This window comes from Pleurodeles waltl, chromosome 1_2, assembly GCF_031143425.1.
Source record: "Pleurodeles waltl isolate 20211129_DDA chromosome 1_2, aPleWal1.hap1.20221129, whole genome shotgun sequence".
In the NCBI taxonomy this organism is placed as follows: domain Eukaryota; kingdom Metazoa; phylum Chordata; class Amphibia; order Caudata; family Salamandridae; genus Pleurodeles; species Pleurodeles waltl.
Genome location: NC_090437.1, coordinates 1,300,614,124 through 1,300,632,282, shown reverse-complemented (window position 1 = coordinate 1,300,632,282; position 18,159 = coordinate 1,300,614,124). Strand labels below are relative to the sequence as shown.

Here is an 18,159-nt window from a genome sequence, read left to right as displayed (position 1 = left end):
GGTGCCCAAAACACATAGGCTAGAATGGAGAGAAGGGGGGTGCCCCGGTTCCGGTCTGCTTGCAGGTAAGTACCCGCGTCTTCGGAGGGCAGACCAGGGGGGGTTTTGTAGGGCACCGGGGGGGACACAAGTCCACACAGAAATTTCACCCTCAGCAGCGCGGGGGCGGCCGGGTGCAGTGTAGAAACAAGCGTCGGGTTCGTAATGGAAGTCAATGGGAGATCTAGGGATCTCTTCAGTGCTGCAGGCAGGCAAGGGGGGGGTTCCTCGGGGAAACCTCCACTTGGGCAAGGGAGAGGGACTCCTGGGGGTCACTCCTCCAGTGAAAGTCCGGTCCTTCAGGTCCTGGGGGCTGCGGGTGCAGGGTCTCTCCCAGGTGTCGGGACTTAGGATTCAAAGAGTCGCGGTCAGGGGAAGCCTCGGGATTCCCTCTGCAGGCGGCGCTGTGGGGGCTCAGGGGGGACAGGTTTTTGTACTCACAGTCTTAGAGTAGTCCTGGGGTCCCTCCTGAGGTGTTGGATCGCCACCAGCCGAGTCGGGGTCGCCGGGTGCAGTGTTGCAAGTCTCACGCCTTTTGCGGGGAGCTTGCAGGGTTCTTTAAAGCTGCTGGAAACAAAGTTGCAGCCTTTCTTGGAGCAGGTCCGCTGTCCTCGGGAGTTTCTTGTCTTTTCGAAGCAGGGGCAGTCCTCAGAGGATGTCGAGGTCGCTGGTCCCTTTGGAAGGCGTCGCTGGAGCAGGATCTTTGGAAGGCAGGAGACAGGCCGGTGAGTTTCTGGAGCCAAGGCAGTTGTCGTCTTCTGGTCTTCCTCTGCAGGGGTTTTTCAGCTAGGCAGTCCTTCTTCTTGTAGTTGCAGGAATCTCATTTTTCTAGGGTTCAGGGTAGCCCTTAAATACTAAATTTAAGGGCGTGTTTAGGTCTGGGGGGTTAGTAGCCAATGGCTACTAGCCCTGAGGGTGGGTACACCCTCTTTGTGCCTCCTCCCAAGGGGAGGGGGTCACAATCCTAACCCTATTGGGGGAATCCTCCATCTGCAAGATGGAGGATTTCTAAAAGTCAGAGTCACCTCAGCTCAGGACACCTTAGGGGCTGTCCTGACTGGCCAGTGACTCCTCCTTGTTGCTTTCTTTGTTCCCTCCAGCCTTGCCGCCAAAAGTGGGGGCCGTGGCCGGAGGGGGCGGGCAACTCCACTAAGCTGGAGTGCCCTGCTGGGCTGTGACAAAGGGGTGAGCCTTTGAGGCTCACCGCCAGGTGTCACAGCTCCTGCCTGGGGGAGGTGTTAGCATCTCCACCCAGTGCAGGCTTTGTTACTGGCCTCAGAGTGACAAAGGCACTCTCCCCATGGGGCCAGCAACATGTCTCTGGTGTGGCAGGCTGCTGGAACTAGTCAGCCTACACAGATAGTCGGATAGGTTTCAGGGGGCACCTCTAAGGTGCCCTCTGGGGTGTATTTTACAATAAAATGTACACTGGCATCAGTGTGCATTTATTGTTCTGAGAAGTTTGATACCAAACTTCCCAGTTTTCAGTGTAGCCATTATGGTGCTGTGGAGTTCGTGTTGGACAGACTCCCAGACCATATACTCTTATGGCTACCCTGCACTTACAATGTCTAAGGTTTTGTTTAGACACTGTAGGGGTACCATGCTCATGCACTGGTACCCTCACCTATGGTATAGTGCACCCTGCCTTAGGGCTGTAAGGCCTGCTAGAGGGGTGTCTTACCTATACTGCATAGGCAGTGAGAGGCTGGCATGGCACCCTGAGGGGAGTGCCATGTCGACTTACTCGTTTTGTCCTCACTAGCACACACAAGCTGGCAAGCAGTGTGTCTGTGCTGAGTGAGAGGTCTCCAGGGTGGCATAAGACATGCTGCATCCCTTAGAGACCTTCCTTGGCATCAGGGCCCTTGGTACTAGAAGTACCAGTTACAAGGGACTTATCTGGATGCCAGGGTCTGCCAATTGTGGATACAAAAGTACAGGTTAGGGAAAGAACACTGGTGCTGGGGCCTGGTTAGCAGGCCTCAGCACACTTTCAATTGTAAACATAGCATCAGCAAAGGCAAAAAGTCAGGGGGCAACCATGCCAAGGAGGCATTTCCTTACAGTGTGTGTTCCTCATTTATTGCCTGTGTGTATGTACAACAAATGCTTAACACTACTCCTTTGATAAGCCTACTGCTCGACCACACTACCACAAAATAGAGCATTAGTATTATCTCTTGTTGCCACTATCTTACCTCTAAGGGGAACCCTTGGACTCTGTGCATACTATTCCTTACTTTGAAATAGTGAATACAGAGCCAACTTCCTACACTGGCTCAGTAGATGGGGTTGTACTTGCCGACTGCCTCGCTGAGTCACAAAAGGATGATTGCAGAAATCTCCTAGGACAGTTCTCAGAACTGTTCTCTCTGATCCCTGGTCAAACTACAGGCTGTGAACACAGAATTGACAGGTGACAGACTTCCTGTCAAAAGCAAATTAAACAGGCAGCCTGATCATGTCAAGGAATGCATCAAGGCAAACGTACAAACGATGCTGGACCTAGGTGTTATTGAGCCTTCCGACTACCCTTGTGCTAGTCCTGTTGTCCTGGTTCTAAAACCCAACTCTCAAAATGGCAAGAGATGAGGTTCTGTATGGACTACAAAGGCCTCAATACTGTAACCAAAACAGATGCTCATCCTATCTGTAAAGAAATGGCTCCCTGTTGCAGTTACCCCCCACTTTTTGCCTGATACTGATGCTGACTTGACTGAGAAGTGTGCTGGGACCCTGCTAACCAGGCCCCAGCACCAGTGTTCTTTCACTAAAAATGTACTAGTGTTTTCACAATTGGCACAACCCTGGCATCTAGGTAAGTCCCTTGTAACTGGTACCCCTGGTACCAAGGGCCCTGATGCCAGGGAAGGTCTCTAAGGGCTGCAGCATGTCTTATGCCACCCTAGGGACCCCTCACTCAGCACAGACTTGCCAGCTTGTGTGTGCTGATGGGGAGAAAATGACTAAGTCGACATGGCACTCCCCTCAGGGTGCCATGCCAACCTCCCACTGCCTGTGGCATAGGTAAGTCACCCCTCTAGTAGGCCTTACAGCCCTAAGGCAGGGTGCACTATACCACAGGTGAGGGCATATGTGCATGAGCACTATGCCCCTACAGTGTCTAAGCAAAACCTTAGACATTGTAAGTACAGGGTAGCCATAAGAGTATATGGGCTGGGAGTCTGACATAAACGAACTCCACAGCTCCATAATGGCTACACTGAATACTGGGAAGTTTAGTATCAAACTTCTCAGAATAATAAACCCACACTGATGCCAGTGTTGGATTTATTAAAAAATGCACACAGAGGGCATCTTAGAGATACCCCCTGTATTTTACCCAATTGTTCAGTGCAGGACTGACTGGTCTGTGCCAGCCTGCTGCTGAGAGACGAGTGTCTGACCTCATGCGGTGAGAGCCTTTGTGCTCTCGGAGGACAGAAACAAAGCCTGCTCTGGGTGGAGGTGCTTCACACCTCCCCCCTGCAGGAACTGTAACACCTAGCAGTGAGCTTCAAAGGCTCAAGCTTCGTGTTACAATGCCCCAGGGCACTCCAGCTAGTGGAGATGCCCGCCTCCTGGACCCAGCCCCCACTTTTGGCGGCAAGTCCAGGAGAGATAATGAGAAAAACAATGAGGAGTCACTGGCCAGTCAGGACAGCCCCTAAGGTGTCCTGAGCTGAGGTGACTGACTTTTAGAAATCCTCCATCTTGTAGAAGGAGGATTCCCCCAATAGGGATAGGAATGTGACCCCCTCCCCTTGGGAGGAGGCACAAAGAGGGTGTACCCACCCTCAGGGCTAGTAGCCATTGGCTACTAACCCCCCAGACCTAAACACGCCCTTAAATTTAGTATTTAAGGGCTCTCCCTGAACCTAGAAACTAGATTCCTGCAACAACAAGAAGAAGGACTGCCTAGCTGAAAACCCCTGCAGAGGAAGACCAGAAGACAACAACTGCCTTGGCTCCAGAAACTCACCGGCCTGTCTCCTGCCTTCCAAAGAACTCTGCTCCAGCGACGCCTTCCAAAGGGACCAGCGACCTCTGACTCCTCTGAGGACTGCCGTGCTTTGACGACGACAAGAAACTCCCGAGGACAGCGGACCTGCTCCAAAAAGACTGCAACTTTGTTTCAAGAAGCAGCTTTAAAGAACCCTGCAACTCCCCTCAAGAAGCGTGAGACTTGCAACACTGCACCCGGCGACCCCGACTCGGCTGGTGGAGAACCAACACCTCAGGGAGGACCCCCGGACTACTCTACGACTGAGTACCAAAACCTGTCCCCCCTGAGCCCCCACAGCGCCGCCTGCAGAGGGAATCCCGAGGCTTCCCCTGACCGCGACTCTCTGAAACCTAAGTCCCGACGCCTGGAAAAGACCCTGCACCCGCAGCCCCCAGGACCTGAAGGACTGGACTTTCACTGCAGAAGTGACCCCCAGGAGTCCCTCTCCCTTGCCCAAGTGGAGGTTTCCCCGAGGAAGCCCCCCCTTGCCTGCAGCGCTGAAGAGATCCCTTGATCTCTCATAGACTAACATTGAAAACCCAACGCTTGTTTCAACACTGCACCCGGCCGCCCCCGCGCTGCTGAGGGTGAAATTTCTGTGTGGGCTTGTGTCCCCCCCGGTGCCCTACAAAACCCCCCTGGTCTGCCCTCCGAAGACGCGGGTACTTACCTGCAAGCAGACCGGAACCGGGGCACCCCCTTCTCTCCATTATAGCCTATGCGTTTTGGGCACCACTTTGAACTCTGCACCTGACCGGCCCTGAGCTGCTGGTGTGGTAACTTTGGGGTTGCTCTGAACCCCAAACGGTGGGCTACCTTGGACCAAGAACTGAACCCTGTAAGTGTCTTACTTACCTGGTAAAACTAACAAAAACTTACCTCCCCCAGGAACTGTGAAAATTGCACTGTGTCCACTTTTAAAATAGCTATTTGTGAATAACTTGAAAAGTATACATGCAATTGAAATGATTCAAAGTTCCTAATGTACTTACCTGCAATACCTTTCAAACAAGATATTACATGTTAAATTTGAACCTGTGGTTCTTAAAATAAACTAAGAAAAGATTTTTCTATACAAAACCTATTGGCTGGATTTGTCTCTGAGTGTGTGTACCTCATTTATTGTCTATGTGTATGTACAACAAATGCTTAACACTACTCCCTGGATAAGCCTACTGCTCGACCACACTACCACAAAATAGAGCATTAGTATTCTCTTTTTACCACTATTTTACCTCTAAGGGGAACCCTTGGACTCTGTGCATGCTATTCCTTACTTTGAAATAGCACATACAGAGCCAACTTCCTACACTATCCCTAAGGCAGACGACCTAATAGATACACAGACACTTCTGCTAAGTATCTGAACACCTTTGACCTGACTACTGGCAGATCAAGTTGTCAGAGGATGCCAAACTAAAAACTGTATTCTCCATTCCTAGTGGGCACTATCACTTTACAGTGATGCCCTTTTGACTACATAATGCACTTGCCACATTCCAGAGGTTGGTGAACAAAGTTCTCCAAGGCCTGGAAAGCTTCAGTTCAGCTTATATAGACAATATAGCTGTCTTTAGCTCCACCTGGGAGGATCACCTGGTCCCCCAGGGCAAAATTGAGAATTCGGGATTGGACTGCCCCTACAACTCAGACCCAAGTCCTAGCCCTTCTAGGCCTGACAGGGTACTACAGGAGGTTCATTAAGAACTATGGCTCAATTGTATCCCCCTTAAATGAACTCTCAAATAAAGCTGTCAAAAAGCTTTTGATGACATTAAACAGTCCATGTGTTCTGTTCCTATACTTAAAAGCCCCAATTATTACAAGCAATTTATTACGCAGACAGATGCTTCCGAGGTAGGGATAAGGGCAGTACCGTCAACTCATTACAGTGGGCCAGGACCAACCTGTAGCTTTCATGAACAGAAGGTCAAACCCCAGGGAAAAGCATTGGTAAGCCATAGAGAGGGAGGTCTTTGCTGTGGTCTGGGCTTTGAAGAAGCTGAGGTCATACTTGATTGGCATTCACTTCTGTAGGAAAGTACCCTCTTTTTGGCATGGTTTCCCTCACCTTTTGCTTGTCGGTGTGTTTTAACTGTGTTCACTGGGATCCTGCTAACCAGGACCCCAGTGCCTGTGCACTCTCCCCCTAAATTTTATTGCTTAGGACTTAGCACACTTCACAATTGGCATACTGGTGCCCCATCTAAGTCCCTAGTATATGGTACTTGGGTACCCAGGGCATTAGGGCACCAGGGGTTCCCCATGGGCTGCAGCATGTATTATGCCACCCATGGGAGCCCATACGAAATGGGTCTGCATGCCTGCCATTGCAGACTGCTTGAAAAGGTGCATGCACCCTTTCACCACAGGTCACTGCACCATGTTACTGTAAGTCACCCCTATGGTAGGCTCTCCTAGCCCAGAAGGCAGGGTGCAAGTACCTGTGTGTCAGGGGACCCCTGCATGAGCAGAGGTGCCCCTACAAACTCCAGCTCCATTACACTGGACTTCGTAAGTGCAGGTAAGCCATTTTGCCCGTGTACTGTACACTAGCTGTGTCCAGCTACATAATGGTAACTCCGAACCTGGGCATGTTTGGTACCAAACATGTCTGAATCATATCCCAATACTGTTGCCAATATTGGTTACATTATTCCATGCAATTGGGGGCTCCTTAGAGGACCCCCAGCATGGCTCCTACCAGTCTTTTGGGGTTTTCGGTACAGCCCACGCTGCTGCCATCCCACAGACAAGTTTTTGCCCTCCTGCTGCGTAGCCTGCTCAAGCAGAGGAAGGCAGAACAAAGCATTTTCTTTGGAGAGGGATCCAACACCCTCTCTCTGGAAACAGGTGTTACCTGGATTGGGAGGGGTAGCCTCCCCAAGCAACCGGTATGCTTTGAAAAACATTTGGTGCCCTCCTTGCATAAACCAGTTTGCACCAGTTCAAGGACCCCCATTCCCTGCTTTGACACAAAACTGGACAATGGAAAGGGGAGTAACCACTCCCCTGTCCAGCACCACCCCAGGGGTGGTGTCCAGAGATCCTCCAGGTGGCCACTTGATTGTCATTTTAACTCCAAGGTGGGCAGAGTCCCCTGTAAGCATCTGAGTGGCCAGGTCGGCAGGTGACATCACAGCCCTCCTAACAGGTGATCACTCTGCTAGGTGACCAATCACCCTTCCTGGGTTATTTAGGGTCTCCCTCCAATGTGGGTCTCCAGATTCAACGACCAAGATTCCAGCAGGGCTACTGTACATCATTTACTTCATCTTCGGGCCACCGGGACTGAAACTAGACCCTCCAGGAACCGACAATCTGCAACTCCAATGATGACTCCGCTTTGCAACATTGTTTCTCTGGCTCCTTCCAGCAACTGCAACATTTCCCTGGCTGTGGATCCTCTGAGGCCGACGGGTCTTCAGCCTGCACAAGAAGCAAGAAGGAACGTCCCTTGGAGTGAAGGGGTCACTCCCCTGCATCTGCAGGCACCAACTGCAACGACGACCAGCTAATGGATCGGTTCTCCTCCAGGATTGCATGGATCCTGCATCACAGGTGGCGGTCTGGAGTGGTCCCCTTGGGCCTCTCTTCCAGCTGTCCAACTTGGGAGACGGAAAGCCCTTGCCTCTCCTTGCAGGACAGTACCCCTGTGCACCACGACTCTTGCAGTTACCAAGGCGTGTTTGCTCCTACTCCAAGGGATCTTCAGGCTCCATGTAGCCCAGGCCACCAGCACGTCTTCCTCTGTCACCTGCTCCAGGAGTGCTGAGTAGCCACACCGCGACTACTGTGCTTGCGAGTTGCCTGTGGGGGCTACATCCTAGTCTTCAGACTCTCCTCACTGGCGAGGGTCACCTTGGGTTTATTCCCCCTGGACCTTGCTGGTCCCCGGCAGCTCTGCAATTCATCTGCAACTTTTGCCTTTGCCAAGGCTTGTTGGTGGTTTTCCAAAACCACTGACCGACAGCAACTCTTATTCTGTTGTGGGACATTACCCGCATCACTTATGGAACTCTTCTACTGCTCCTGTGCTGCATAGCCGACTTGTGGTCTTGACCATCAACCTGGTCCTGCCCCAAATTGAACTGGACTTGGTCCCCTTCTTTAGCAGGCCCTCTTCTGTTAGGATCCACCTTTGGTTTCTTCCAGTCTGTGCATGGGCCTTGCACAATCCGTTTTCAAAGTTCACTTGTGGGTTTGGGGAAAAAACAAACCGGTACTAACCTCTTCTCTCCTGGTCGCACTTTGGTACTTACCTTTTGGGGTTACTAGTTCCTCCAGCTCCCCTCTACAGATTCAACTTCCTTGGGTGGGGGACTCCCCTTCGCATTCCACTTAGTATATGGTTTGGTCTCCCCCTAGGGCCTTCACTATTTTCTATGGTTTTTCTGTTAACTATTGCTTTCTATGGTAATCACTGACTTCTAATGTGTATATAATAGTGTGTTTACTCACCTCCTAGTGGAGTACTGCCTATACAGTGTGTTAAAAAATATAGAGGTACTTTATCATTGTAACACTGTGGTTCTTTCACGTGTGTAAGTGCTGTGTGACTGTAGTGGTATTGCATAAGCTTTGCATGTCTCCTAGATAAGTCTTGGCTTCTCAGCCACTGCAACCTCTTGAGAGCCCTGGCTTCCTAGACACTGCCTAAACTTCACTAACAGGGGATACCTGGAATAAGGTGATAACACTATAGGTGCTCACCACACACCAGGCCAGCATCCTACAACTTTCTTGATCAAACAGACCACAAGCCCCTCCTACGGTTAAAGCAGATGAAAGGTGAAAACCCCAAACTATTTGGGTGGTCCATATCCCTACAAGGAACGGACTATATAATGGAACATCGACCTGGGAGTAACCACTCCAATGCAGATGGACTCTCCAGATATTTCCACTTTGACAATGAAGACTCAAATGGGCATGGTTAGCCTTATTGTCCTTTGATTGGGGGTGGGGAAGGAAGGGAGCTGTGTAGGAAGTACCCTCTTTTTGGCATGGTTACCCCCGCTTTCTTCCTGTCAGTATGCTTTGACTGTTTTGACTGGGATCCTGCTAACAAAGACCCCAGTGACTGTGCTCTCCCTTTAAATGTGGTTGCCTAGGACTTAGCACACCACGCCATTAGTATACTGGTGCCCCCATGCAAGTCCCTAGTATATGGTACCGTGGTACCCAGGGCATTGGGGCACCAGGGGTTCCCAATTGGCTGCAGCATGTATAGTGCCACCCATGGGAGCCCATGTAAACTGTGCCTGCAGGCCTGCTATTGCAGCCTGTGTGAAAAAGGTGCATGCACCCTTTCACTACAGGTCACTGCACCAGCAGTGTGGACTGCCCGCACACCCTGAAAGACTGGTGAGAGCAATACTAGAGGGTCCTCTGAGGAGCCTCGAGTGTGCATGGAATCATGCCACCAATACTGGCTTTAGTACTGGGGTATGATTCCAACATGTTTGACACCAGAGTTACCATTACGTAGCTGGGCCACAGGTAAAACAGCTTCCTCTCACTTATGAAGTGCAGTGCTTGGAACTGGAGTTCATAGGGTCAACTCTGCTGATGCAGGGGTGCCCTCACACAGAGAAACCTGCACCCTGCCCTCTGGGCTAGGAGGCCCTACCATAGGGGTGGACTAACAGCAACCTGGTTCAGTGACCAGAAGTAAAGGGTGCATGCACCTTATCAAACATGATGCAATGGCAGGCCTACCGACAATTTGCATGGACTTTCATGGGTGGCATAATACATGCTGCAGCCCATGGGGGACCAATGGTGTACTAATGCCCTGGGTACCCAAGTACCATATACTAGGGACTTACAGGGGTACACCAGTATGCCAATTGTGGGGTGCAAAGGGTACCAAAGCAACCAAATTTAGAAGAGAGGGCACAACCACTGGGGTGCTGGTTAGCAGGAACCCAGTAGAGAGTCAAAACATACTGACAGCAGGCAAAAAGTAGGGGTAACCATGCCAAAACATGTGACTTTCCTACAGATACCATGCCAAAAAGAGGGGACTTTCCTACACCACCTGAGTAGTCTATATTAGAGCGCTTGAATTTTATGCATTTGACAAGGAAATGTCAGTAAAGTCTTGAAAAAGAAAGATTCAGGTTTTTATAAGAATGTGCTTTATGGCCGTGAAATATATTTGTTTTATAAAATCATTGGAAACATCAAACCTGGCAAATATGACAACACAGTTTAAGGCTGACACGTTTGTTTCCATATTGTACATTTCATATATGCATCAGTGTGCAACCTATGCAGACTTATTTGTATCGCTACTCCTAGCTCTCAAACATTCTCAGTTGCAGTTTTTGCAACTTCCAATGATAGCCTGCCCAAAATGTATTCAGTTAATCTTACCTGTGAGTTTTATAACCTACTGTCAGGCAGTGGTAATGTATCAGAGGCAAGATGGTTTGTCTTCAGTGCTCATCCTTGAAATACATGGTGATCTGTAGGTCACCAATTTGAGTTCCAGCTTGGCCTACTTAGCTTTGGATTCTTCCAAAGTTAGTAAATTGAGTACTTTAAAGTCTTCAGTCACGTAAAAAAACATCTGTGTCAGGAAGTCATTGTAACCTCCACCAATTTACAAAGAACTTGTGGAAAAATGTGCTGCCTCAATTAGTCATACTCAAACAGGTATTAACTGACGGTGCCCATCTCTGGGGGTCAATTGTCAGACTAAAAAGCTCCGCAAAGGAGAAGCATCCTCCATCAATGTGTAGGCCTCTGAAAAATGTTACTTCTGTAATCAATGACAGCTTGGTTCAGTGGCTATGAAACTGTGCGCAACAGCAACTGTCTGGATGTGTCCAGCTCCACGCTGATCGCGCATGAACATCAAAGATGCAGCAACCGATTTGCACAAGGGCGCACAAATATTGTGAAAAAGATAGACATCACCCCACCCCCGACCCCTCCCACCACCTCCTTGCAACAAAAAATAATGTAATGGGGAGCCATGGCCAACTGGTCAAGGGAGCTGGTGATTTAAAGTTTGGGAACCACTGAGGTAAATGTATCAAGACATGACAGACGGTACTCTTAAAATAAAGACAGTGAAAGACTGTCAAATAGGCTTAAGCTAGGATCCATACCTCTTTAGGTTCAGCACTTTTTGAGGGCTTTGGGCTTCTTTTTGCAGAGCTCTGAAAAGACAGTAGTACAAATTACTTATGAAAGACATTACAGAGCTAAAGTACCAATCTAACCTTTCTTTATTCTGGTAGAATAACCCCCCCCCCCATAAAAAAAAGCAATTACAGAACGTCAGTAAAACATGGTAAAGGATCTTCCTAACATTGACCCCAGTGACTCTGCTCTTTCCTCTAATTGTGTTTGCTTAGGACCTTGCACACCCCACAATTGGCATACTGGTGCCCCCATACGAGTCTCTAGTACATAGTACTTGGGTACCCAGGGGAGTGGAGATGCCCACCCCCTGTACACAGCCCCCACTTTTGGCGGCAAGTCCAGGGGAGATAATGAGAAAAACAAGGAGGAGTCACCCACCTAAGCTGAGGTGACCCCTGCCTTTAGAAATCCTCCATCTTGATTTTGGAGGATTCCCCACAATAGGAATAGGGATGTGCCCCCCTCCCTCTGAAGCCTCAGAGGACTACCCTGCATCTAAAAGGACCAAGAACTCCCGAAGACAGCGGCTCTGCTTCAAAGAAGAAACAACTTTGCAACAAACAACTTTTAAAGGACTGCACGTTTCCTGCCGGAAGCGTGAGACTTTCCACTCTGCAACCGACGCCCCCGGCTCAACCTGTGGAGAAACACTACAGGGAGGACTCCCCAGCGACTGCGACCCTGTAAGTAGACAGAGTTGACCCCCCCCCTGATTCCCCCCCCAGCGACGCCTACAGAGGGAATCCAGAGGCTCCCCCTGACCGCGACTGCCTGCTTCTAAGAACCCGACGCCTGGTAAAGACACTGCACCCGCAGCCCCCAGGACCTGAAGGATCCGACCTTCAGTGCAGAAGCGACCCCCAGGTGGCCCTCTCCCTTGCTCAGATGGTGGCTACCCCGAGGAGCCCCCTACTGGCCTGCCTGCTTCGTTGAAGAGACCCCTGGGTCTGCCATTGAAACCTATTGCAAACCCGACACCTGTTTGCGCTCTGCACCCGGCCGCCCCTGTGCCGCTGAGGGTGTACTTTCTGTGCTGACTTGGTCCCCCCCTACTTACTGTACCGTACTTACCTGCTGGCAGGCTGGAACCAGGGCACCCCCCTTCTCCATTGAAGCCTATGCATTTTGGGCACCACTTTGACCTCTGCACCTGACCGGCCCTGAGCTGCTGGTGTGGTAACTTTGGGGTTGCCCTGAACCCTCACCGGTGGGCTACCTTGGACCCAACTTTGAACCATGTAGGTGGTTTACTTACCTGCAAAACTAACATACTTACCTCCCCCAGGAACTGTTGAAAATTGCACTGTCTAGTTTTAAAATAGCTTATTGACATTTTTGCCAAAACTGTACATGCTATTTTGCCGATTCAAAGTTCCTATGATACCTAAGTGAAGTACCTTTCATTTGAAGTATTGATTGTAAATCTTGAACCTATAAAAATAATATATTTTTTTATATAAAAACCTATTGGCCTGGAACTGTCAGTGTGTGTTCCTCATTTATTGCCTGTATGTGTACAACAAATGCTTAACACTACCCTCTGATAAGCCTACTGCTCGACCACACTACCACAAAATTAGAATTCTCTTTTTGCCACTATCTTACCTCTAAGGGGAACCCTTGGACTCTGTATGTACTATTTCAAAGTAAGAAATAGCATGCACAGAGACAACTTCCTACACATGCGCTCACAAAGTCCAGGAAAATGAATCTGGAGTTTGTGGAGGCACCTCTGCTAGTGCAGCGGTGCCCTCACACACAGGCACCTGCCCTCTGGGCTGAGGGGGCCTACCATAGGGGTGACTTAGTGACCTGTAGTGAAATCTAGTGCATGCACCCATTTCACGCAGGCTGCAATGCTAGGCCTGCAGAACCCTATGCATGGGCTCCCTATGGTTGGCAGAATAACTGCTGCAGCCCATAGAGATCCCTGCAACCCCAATGCCCTGGGTACCTAGGTATCATACTGGGGACTTACCGGGGGAAAGGGGATTGCGCCAGTAGGACAATTGTGGGAAGAAAAAGCATCAATTCAGAGGAGAGAGAAAAACTACTGGGGTCCTTGTTAGTAGGAACCCAGTAGAGACAAACATAAGGACAACAGGCAGAAAATGGTGGTAACAATACCAAGAAAGAGGGTACTTTCCTACACCAAGCATAGTGGGCTTATGTCTAAATGTCCAAGGGGGAGGGAATCATCGAGGGGAATGGGCAACCACTAGCTGGCACAGTAAAGTACAGGAGGGGAATCTAGAAAAAGATCTAAGAAACAAATTTTTGGAGTGTTAACTAAAATGCATTTAGATCCTTTTTGACATTTAAAGATCACATTAGCAAAAAACAAACAGTAAAATTCTCACCTTATTGCTTTCGTCATCCTTACTGGTGCTTAGTCTATCATCTCTCTCGCGAGACTTTGACACACTCCTGGAATCTCCTATGCCATCTTTTTCTTGCACTGCAGACACAAACCTTCCAGTATCTCGCCTTGAGGTGGACAATGATGGTTTAGATGTGTTTGAGCCAGGTCCTTTTCCTGCATTTGGCACAGATGTTTTACTAACATCAGTCTTTGAAGATGTTTTTTGATTTTCTCCACTTTTTGTTAAAGTCATCTTTTGAGTGGACCCCCCTTGCTTTGCTGTAACTGTTGAGCTTTGATTAGAGGATATTCCTTTTTTAGACACTCCAGATCGTGTAGTGCTTGGGTTTTTCACTTCAACCTTAGTTTGATCTTTGTTTGCCTTTTTCTCCGATGCCTTTGGTGGAATCTTTTCAGAAGAATTTTTATCACTGTTCGCAGTTTCCACTCCATTCTTTACTATTGTTTTCCTTCCATCAGAAACTGTGCCTTTTGGCTCAGTTGTTGGATTAATACCACCATTCAAGGCACCATGAGCAGACTTTTGAGAATCTTGTCCAGCTTTATCAGTGACCAGCCCTGGAGTTGGAGCCTCAGTAATTGTCTTGCATGCTTCTTCTAGACTCTGTACTTGGTCAGTGACAGTATCAACGCCTTTTCCTTTCGGTTTTGTTTTTTTCACCACTTTAGGCTTCAGTGCAATTCTTTTAAATTTTAATGTTTTGGCAAAAGGTTCTAAGGCGATAGCTGACTTTTTCTTTAAAACTTTCTTTTTGAGGCCACCAGGTTTTACTAATGGCTTAGATGACAGAGTAACCACCTTCTCTTCAGTTTCCCCCTTTTGAATGTTTTTAGTAGGCTGTACTGCATTATTCTTAGACTCTGTGTTGGAACTGCTTGATAGAATACCGGAAGCACTAGAATGGTCAGCGTTTGTGTCTGTCAATTTTGTCTTAGCTGAACCATCCGAGACCATTTGAGTACACTCCACTTCATCAATATTTTCCACTTCAGAGCTAGAAAATTTAAAGTACAAAGATAAACATTAAACTAACAATGCAAATATGTAAATGCAAAGATCTAAGCATGAATGGTTAGCTACTTAACACTACATTCACAAGCAGCATTACCCAAGAACTATCAAGTATTATCCTCCGCAAGTTAGACAGCATGTACTAAAGTGCCCCTTTTGGCATGGTTACCCCTACCCCATGTTTTGCCGGATACTGATGCTGAGGGGGGGGGGATGGGGGAGGGGAGGGAATACCCCTAAGGGCAGGGAACATGTATTGAGCCACCCTAAAGGACCCCTCACCAAGCACATGCACGCGACCTTTTTCTCCCCCCACCAACACAATCTGCAATGGCAAAGTCTGTATCACATCCCTCTCAGGGTGCCAAGCCCACAAACCACCACCTGTGGCATAAGTATGAAAATGTCACTTACCCAGTGTACATCTGTTCGTGGCATTGGTCGCTGCAGATTCACATGTTGTGCACAGTCCGCCATCTGGTGTTGGGTCGGAATGTTACAAGTTGTTTTTCTTCGAAGAAGTCTTTCGAGTCACGAGACCGAGGGACTCCTCTTTGCTTCCATTGCGCATGGGCGTCGGCTCCATCTTAGATTGTTTTCCCCGCAGAGGGTGAGGTAGGAGTTGTGTGTGTTAGTAATAGTGCCCATGCAATGGAATGAATAAGTATGTACAAATTAAGGTTAAATAATATATATATACAAATGTACAAATGTTGAAGATAACTTCCAACGGCTACAGGCTCCCGGGGAGGCAGGTGGGCACATGTGAATCTGCAGCAACCAATGCCACGAACAGATGTACACTGGGTAAGTGACATTTTCAGTTCGATGGCATCTGTTGCTGCAGATACACATGTTGTGCATAGACTAGTAAGCAGTTATCTCCCCAAAAGCGGTGGCTCAGCATGTAGGAGTGGAAGTAGTCTGAAACAAAGTTCTCAGTACGGCTTGACCTACTGTGGCTTGTTGTGCGGATAGCACGTCTACACAGTAGTGTTTAGTAAATGTGTGAGGCGTGGACCATGTGGCTGCCTTACATATTTCGTGCATTGGAATATTTCCTAGGAATGCCATGGTAGCGCCTTTTTTTTCTGGTTGAGTGTGCCCTTGGTGTAATGGGCAGTTGTCTCTTTGCTTTAAGATAGCAGGTTTGGATGCACTTAACTATCCATCTGGCTATACCTTGTTTTGATATTGGGTTTCCTGTATGAGGTCTTTGAAATGCAATAAACAGTTGTTTTGTTTTCCTAACCTCCTTTGTTCTGTCGATGTAGTACATTAGTGCTCTTTTGACATCTAATGTATGTAGTGCCCTTTCAGCTACTGAGTCTGGCTGTGGGAAGAACACTGGTAACTCTACCGTTTGATTTAAGTGGAACAGTGAAATAACCTTTGGTAGGAATTTAGGATTGGTTCTTAGTACAACCTTATTTTTGTGTATTTGGATAAAAGGTTCTTGTATTGTAAACGCCTGAATTTCACTTACTACTCTTAGAGATGTGATGGCAATGAGAAATGCAACTTTCCAGGTTAAGAATTGTATTTCGCAAGAATGCATGGGTTCAAAAGGTGGTCCCATGAGTCTTGTCAAGACGATGTTAAGGTTCCATGAAGGAACAGGTGGTGTTCTTGGTGGTATTCTTCTTCTTAGGCCCTCCATAAATGCTTTAATGACGGGTATCCTAAACAGTGAAGTTGAATGGGTAATCTGCAGGTATGCAGATATTGCTGCAAGGTGAATTTTAATGGAAGAGAAGGCTAGATTTGACTTTTGTAAGTGTAGTAAGTATCCCACTACATCTTTTGGGGATGCGTGTAATGGATGAACTTGATTATTATGGCAGTAGCAAACAAACCTTTTCCATTTGCTTGCATAGCAGTGTCTAGTGGATGGTCTTCTAGCTTGTTTTATGACTTCCATACATTCTTGAGTGAGGTTTAAAAGTCCGAATTCTAGGATTTCAGGAGCCAGATTGCTAGATTGAGCGATGCTGGGTTTGGATGCCTGATCTGCTGTTTGTGTTGTGTTAACAGATCTGGCCTGTTGGGTAACTTGACAGGTCTAGTAGTGTTGTGTACCAAGGTTGTCTTGCCCATGTTGGTGCTATCAATATGAGCTTGAGTTTGTTTTGACTCAATTTGTTTACCAGATATGGAAGGAGAGGGAGAGGGGGAAAAGCACATGCAAATTTCCCTGACCAGTTCATCCATAGGGCATTGCCTTGAGACTGTGTGTGGGTACCTGGATGCGAAGTTTTGGCATTTTGCGTTCTTTTGTTGCAAATAGGTCTATTTGCTGTGTACCCCAAAGTTTGAAGTAAGTGTTTAGGATTTGGGGGTGAATCTCCCATTCGTGGACCTGTTGGTGATCTCGAGAGAGATTGTCTGCTAGTTGATTTTGGATCCCTGGAATAAACTGTGGTATTAGGCGAATGTGGTTGTGAATTGCCCATTGCCATATCTTTTGTGCTAGGAGACATAGCTGTGTCGAGTGTGTTCCCCTTGCTTGTTTAGGTAATACATTGTTGTCATGTCTGTTTTGACAAGAACGTATTTGTGGGTTATGATGGGTTGAAATGCTTTTAGCGCCAGGAATACTGCTAGTAATTCGAGGTGATTTATATGCAGTTTTGTTTGATGTACGTCCCATTGTCCTTGGATGCTGTGGTGATCGAGGTGTGCTCCCCACCCTGTCATGGAAGCATCTGTTATTACGTATTGTGGCACTGGGTCTTGGAAAGGCCGCCCTTTGTTTAAATTTGTACTGTTCCACCATAGAAGCGAGATGTATGTTTGGCGGTCTATCAACACCAGATCTAGAAGGTGACCCTGTGCATGTGACCATTGTGATGCTAGGCACTGTTGTAAGGGCCTCATGTGCAGTCTTGCGTTTGGGACAATGGCTATGCATGAGGACATCATGCCTAGGAGTTTTAAAACCACTTTTGCCTGTATTTTTAGTGTTGGATACATGGCCTGTATGACCTTGTGAAAATGTTGAACCCTTTGTGGACTCGGAGTGGCTAATCCTTTTGTTGTGTTGATTACCGCTCCCAAGTAGTGCTGTATTTTGCACGGCACAATGTGTGATTTTTTGTAGTTGAGGGAGAACCCGAGTTTGTAGAGGGTTTGTATGACATACTCTGTGTGTTGTGAACACTTTGTTAGCGAGTTGGTCTTGATTAGCCAATCGTCTAGATACGGGAATACGTGTATTTGCTGCCTTCTGATGTGTGCGGCTACTACTGCTAGGCATTTGGTAAATACTCTTGGCGCGGTCGTTATACCGAACGGTAAGACTTTGAATTGATAGTGTATTCCCTTGAATACAAACCTTAGGTATTTCCTGTGCGAAGGGTGTATCGGTATGTGGAAATACGCATCTTTGAGATCTAAGGTTGTCATGTAATCTTGTTGCTTTAGCAGTGGTAACACCTCCTGTAGCGTGACCATGTGAAAGTGGTCTGATTTGATGTAGGTGTTTAGTATTCTGAGATCTAAGATAGGCCTCAGTGTTTTGTCCTTTTTGGGTATTAGAAAGTACAGTGAATAGACTCC

General features: G+C 48.0%; 1 protein-coding gene across 1 annotated transcript in view; it reads right to left on the bottom strand.

The window, feature by feature from the left end:
• ZNF638 (zinc finger protein 638) overlaps positions 1 to 18,159 on the bottom strand; it is a 383,308-nt gene that overhangs the window by 190,082 nt on the left and 175,067 nt on the right. The window contains exons 11-12 of the mRNA XM_069205880.1: positions 13,567 to 14,584; positions 11,170 to 11,220 (exon numbers count right to left, since the gene is read on the bottom strand). Coding sequence (XP_069061981.1) covers positions 11,170 to 11,220; positions 13,567 to 14,584 — 1,069 coding nt within the window. The remainder of the gene's footprint in view (positions 1 to 11,169; positions 11,221 to 13,566; positions 14,585 to 18,159) is intronic.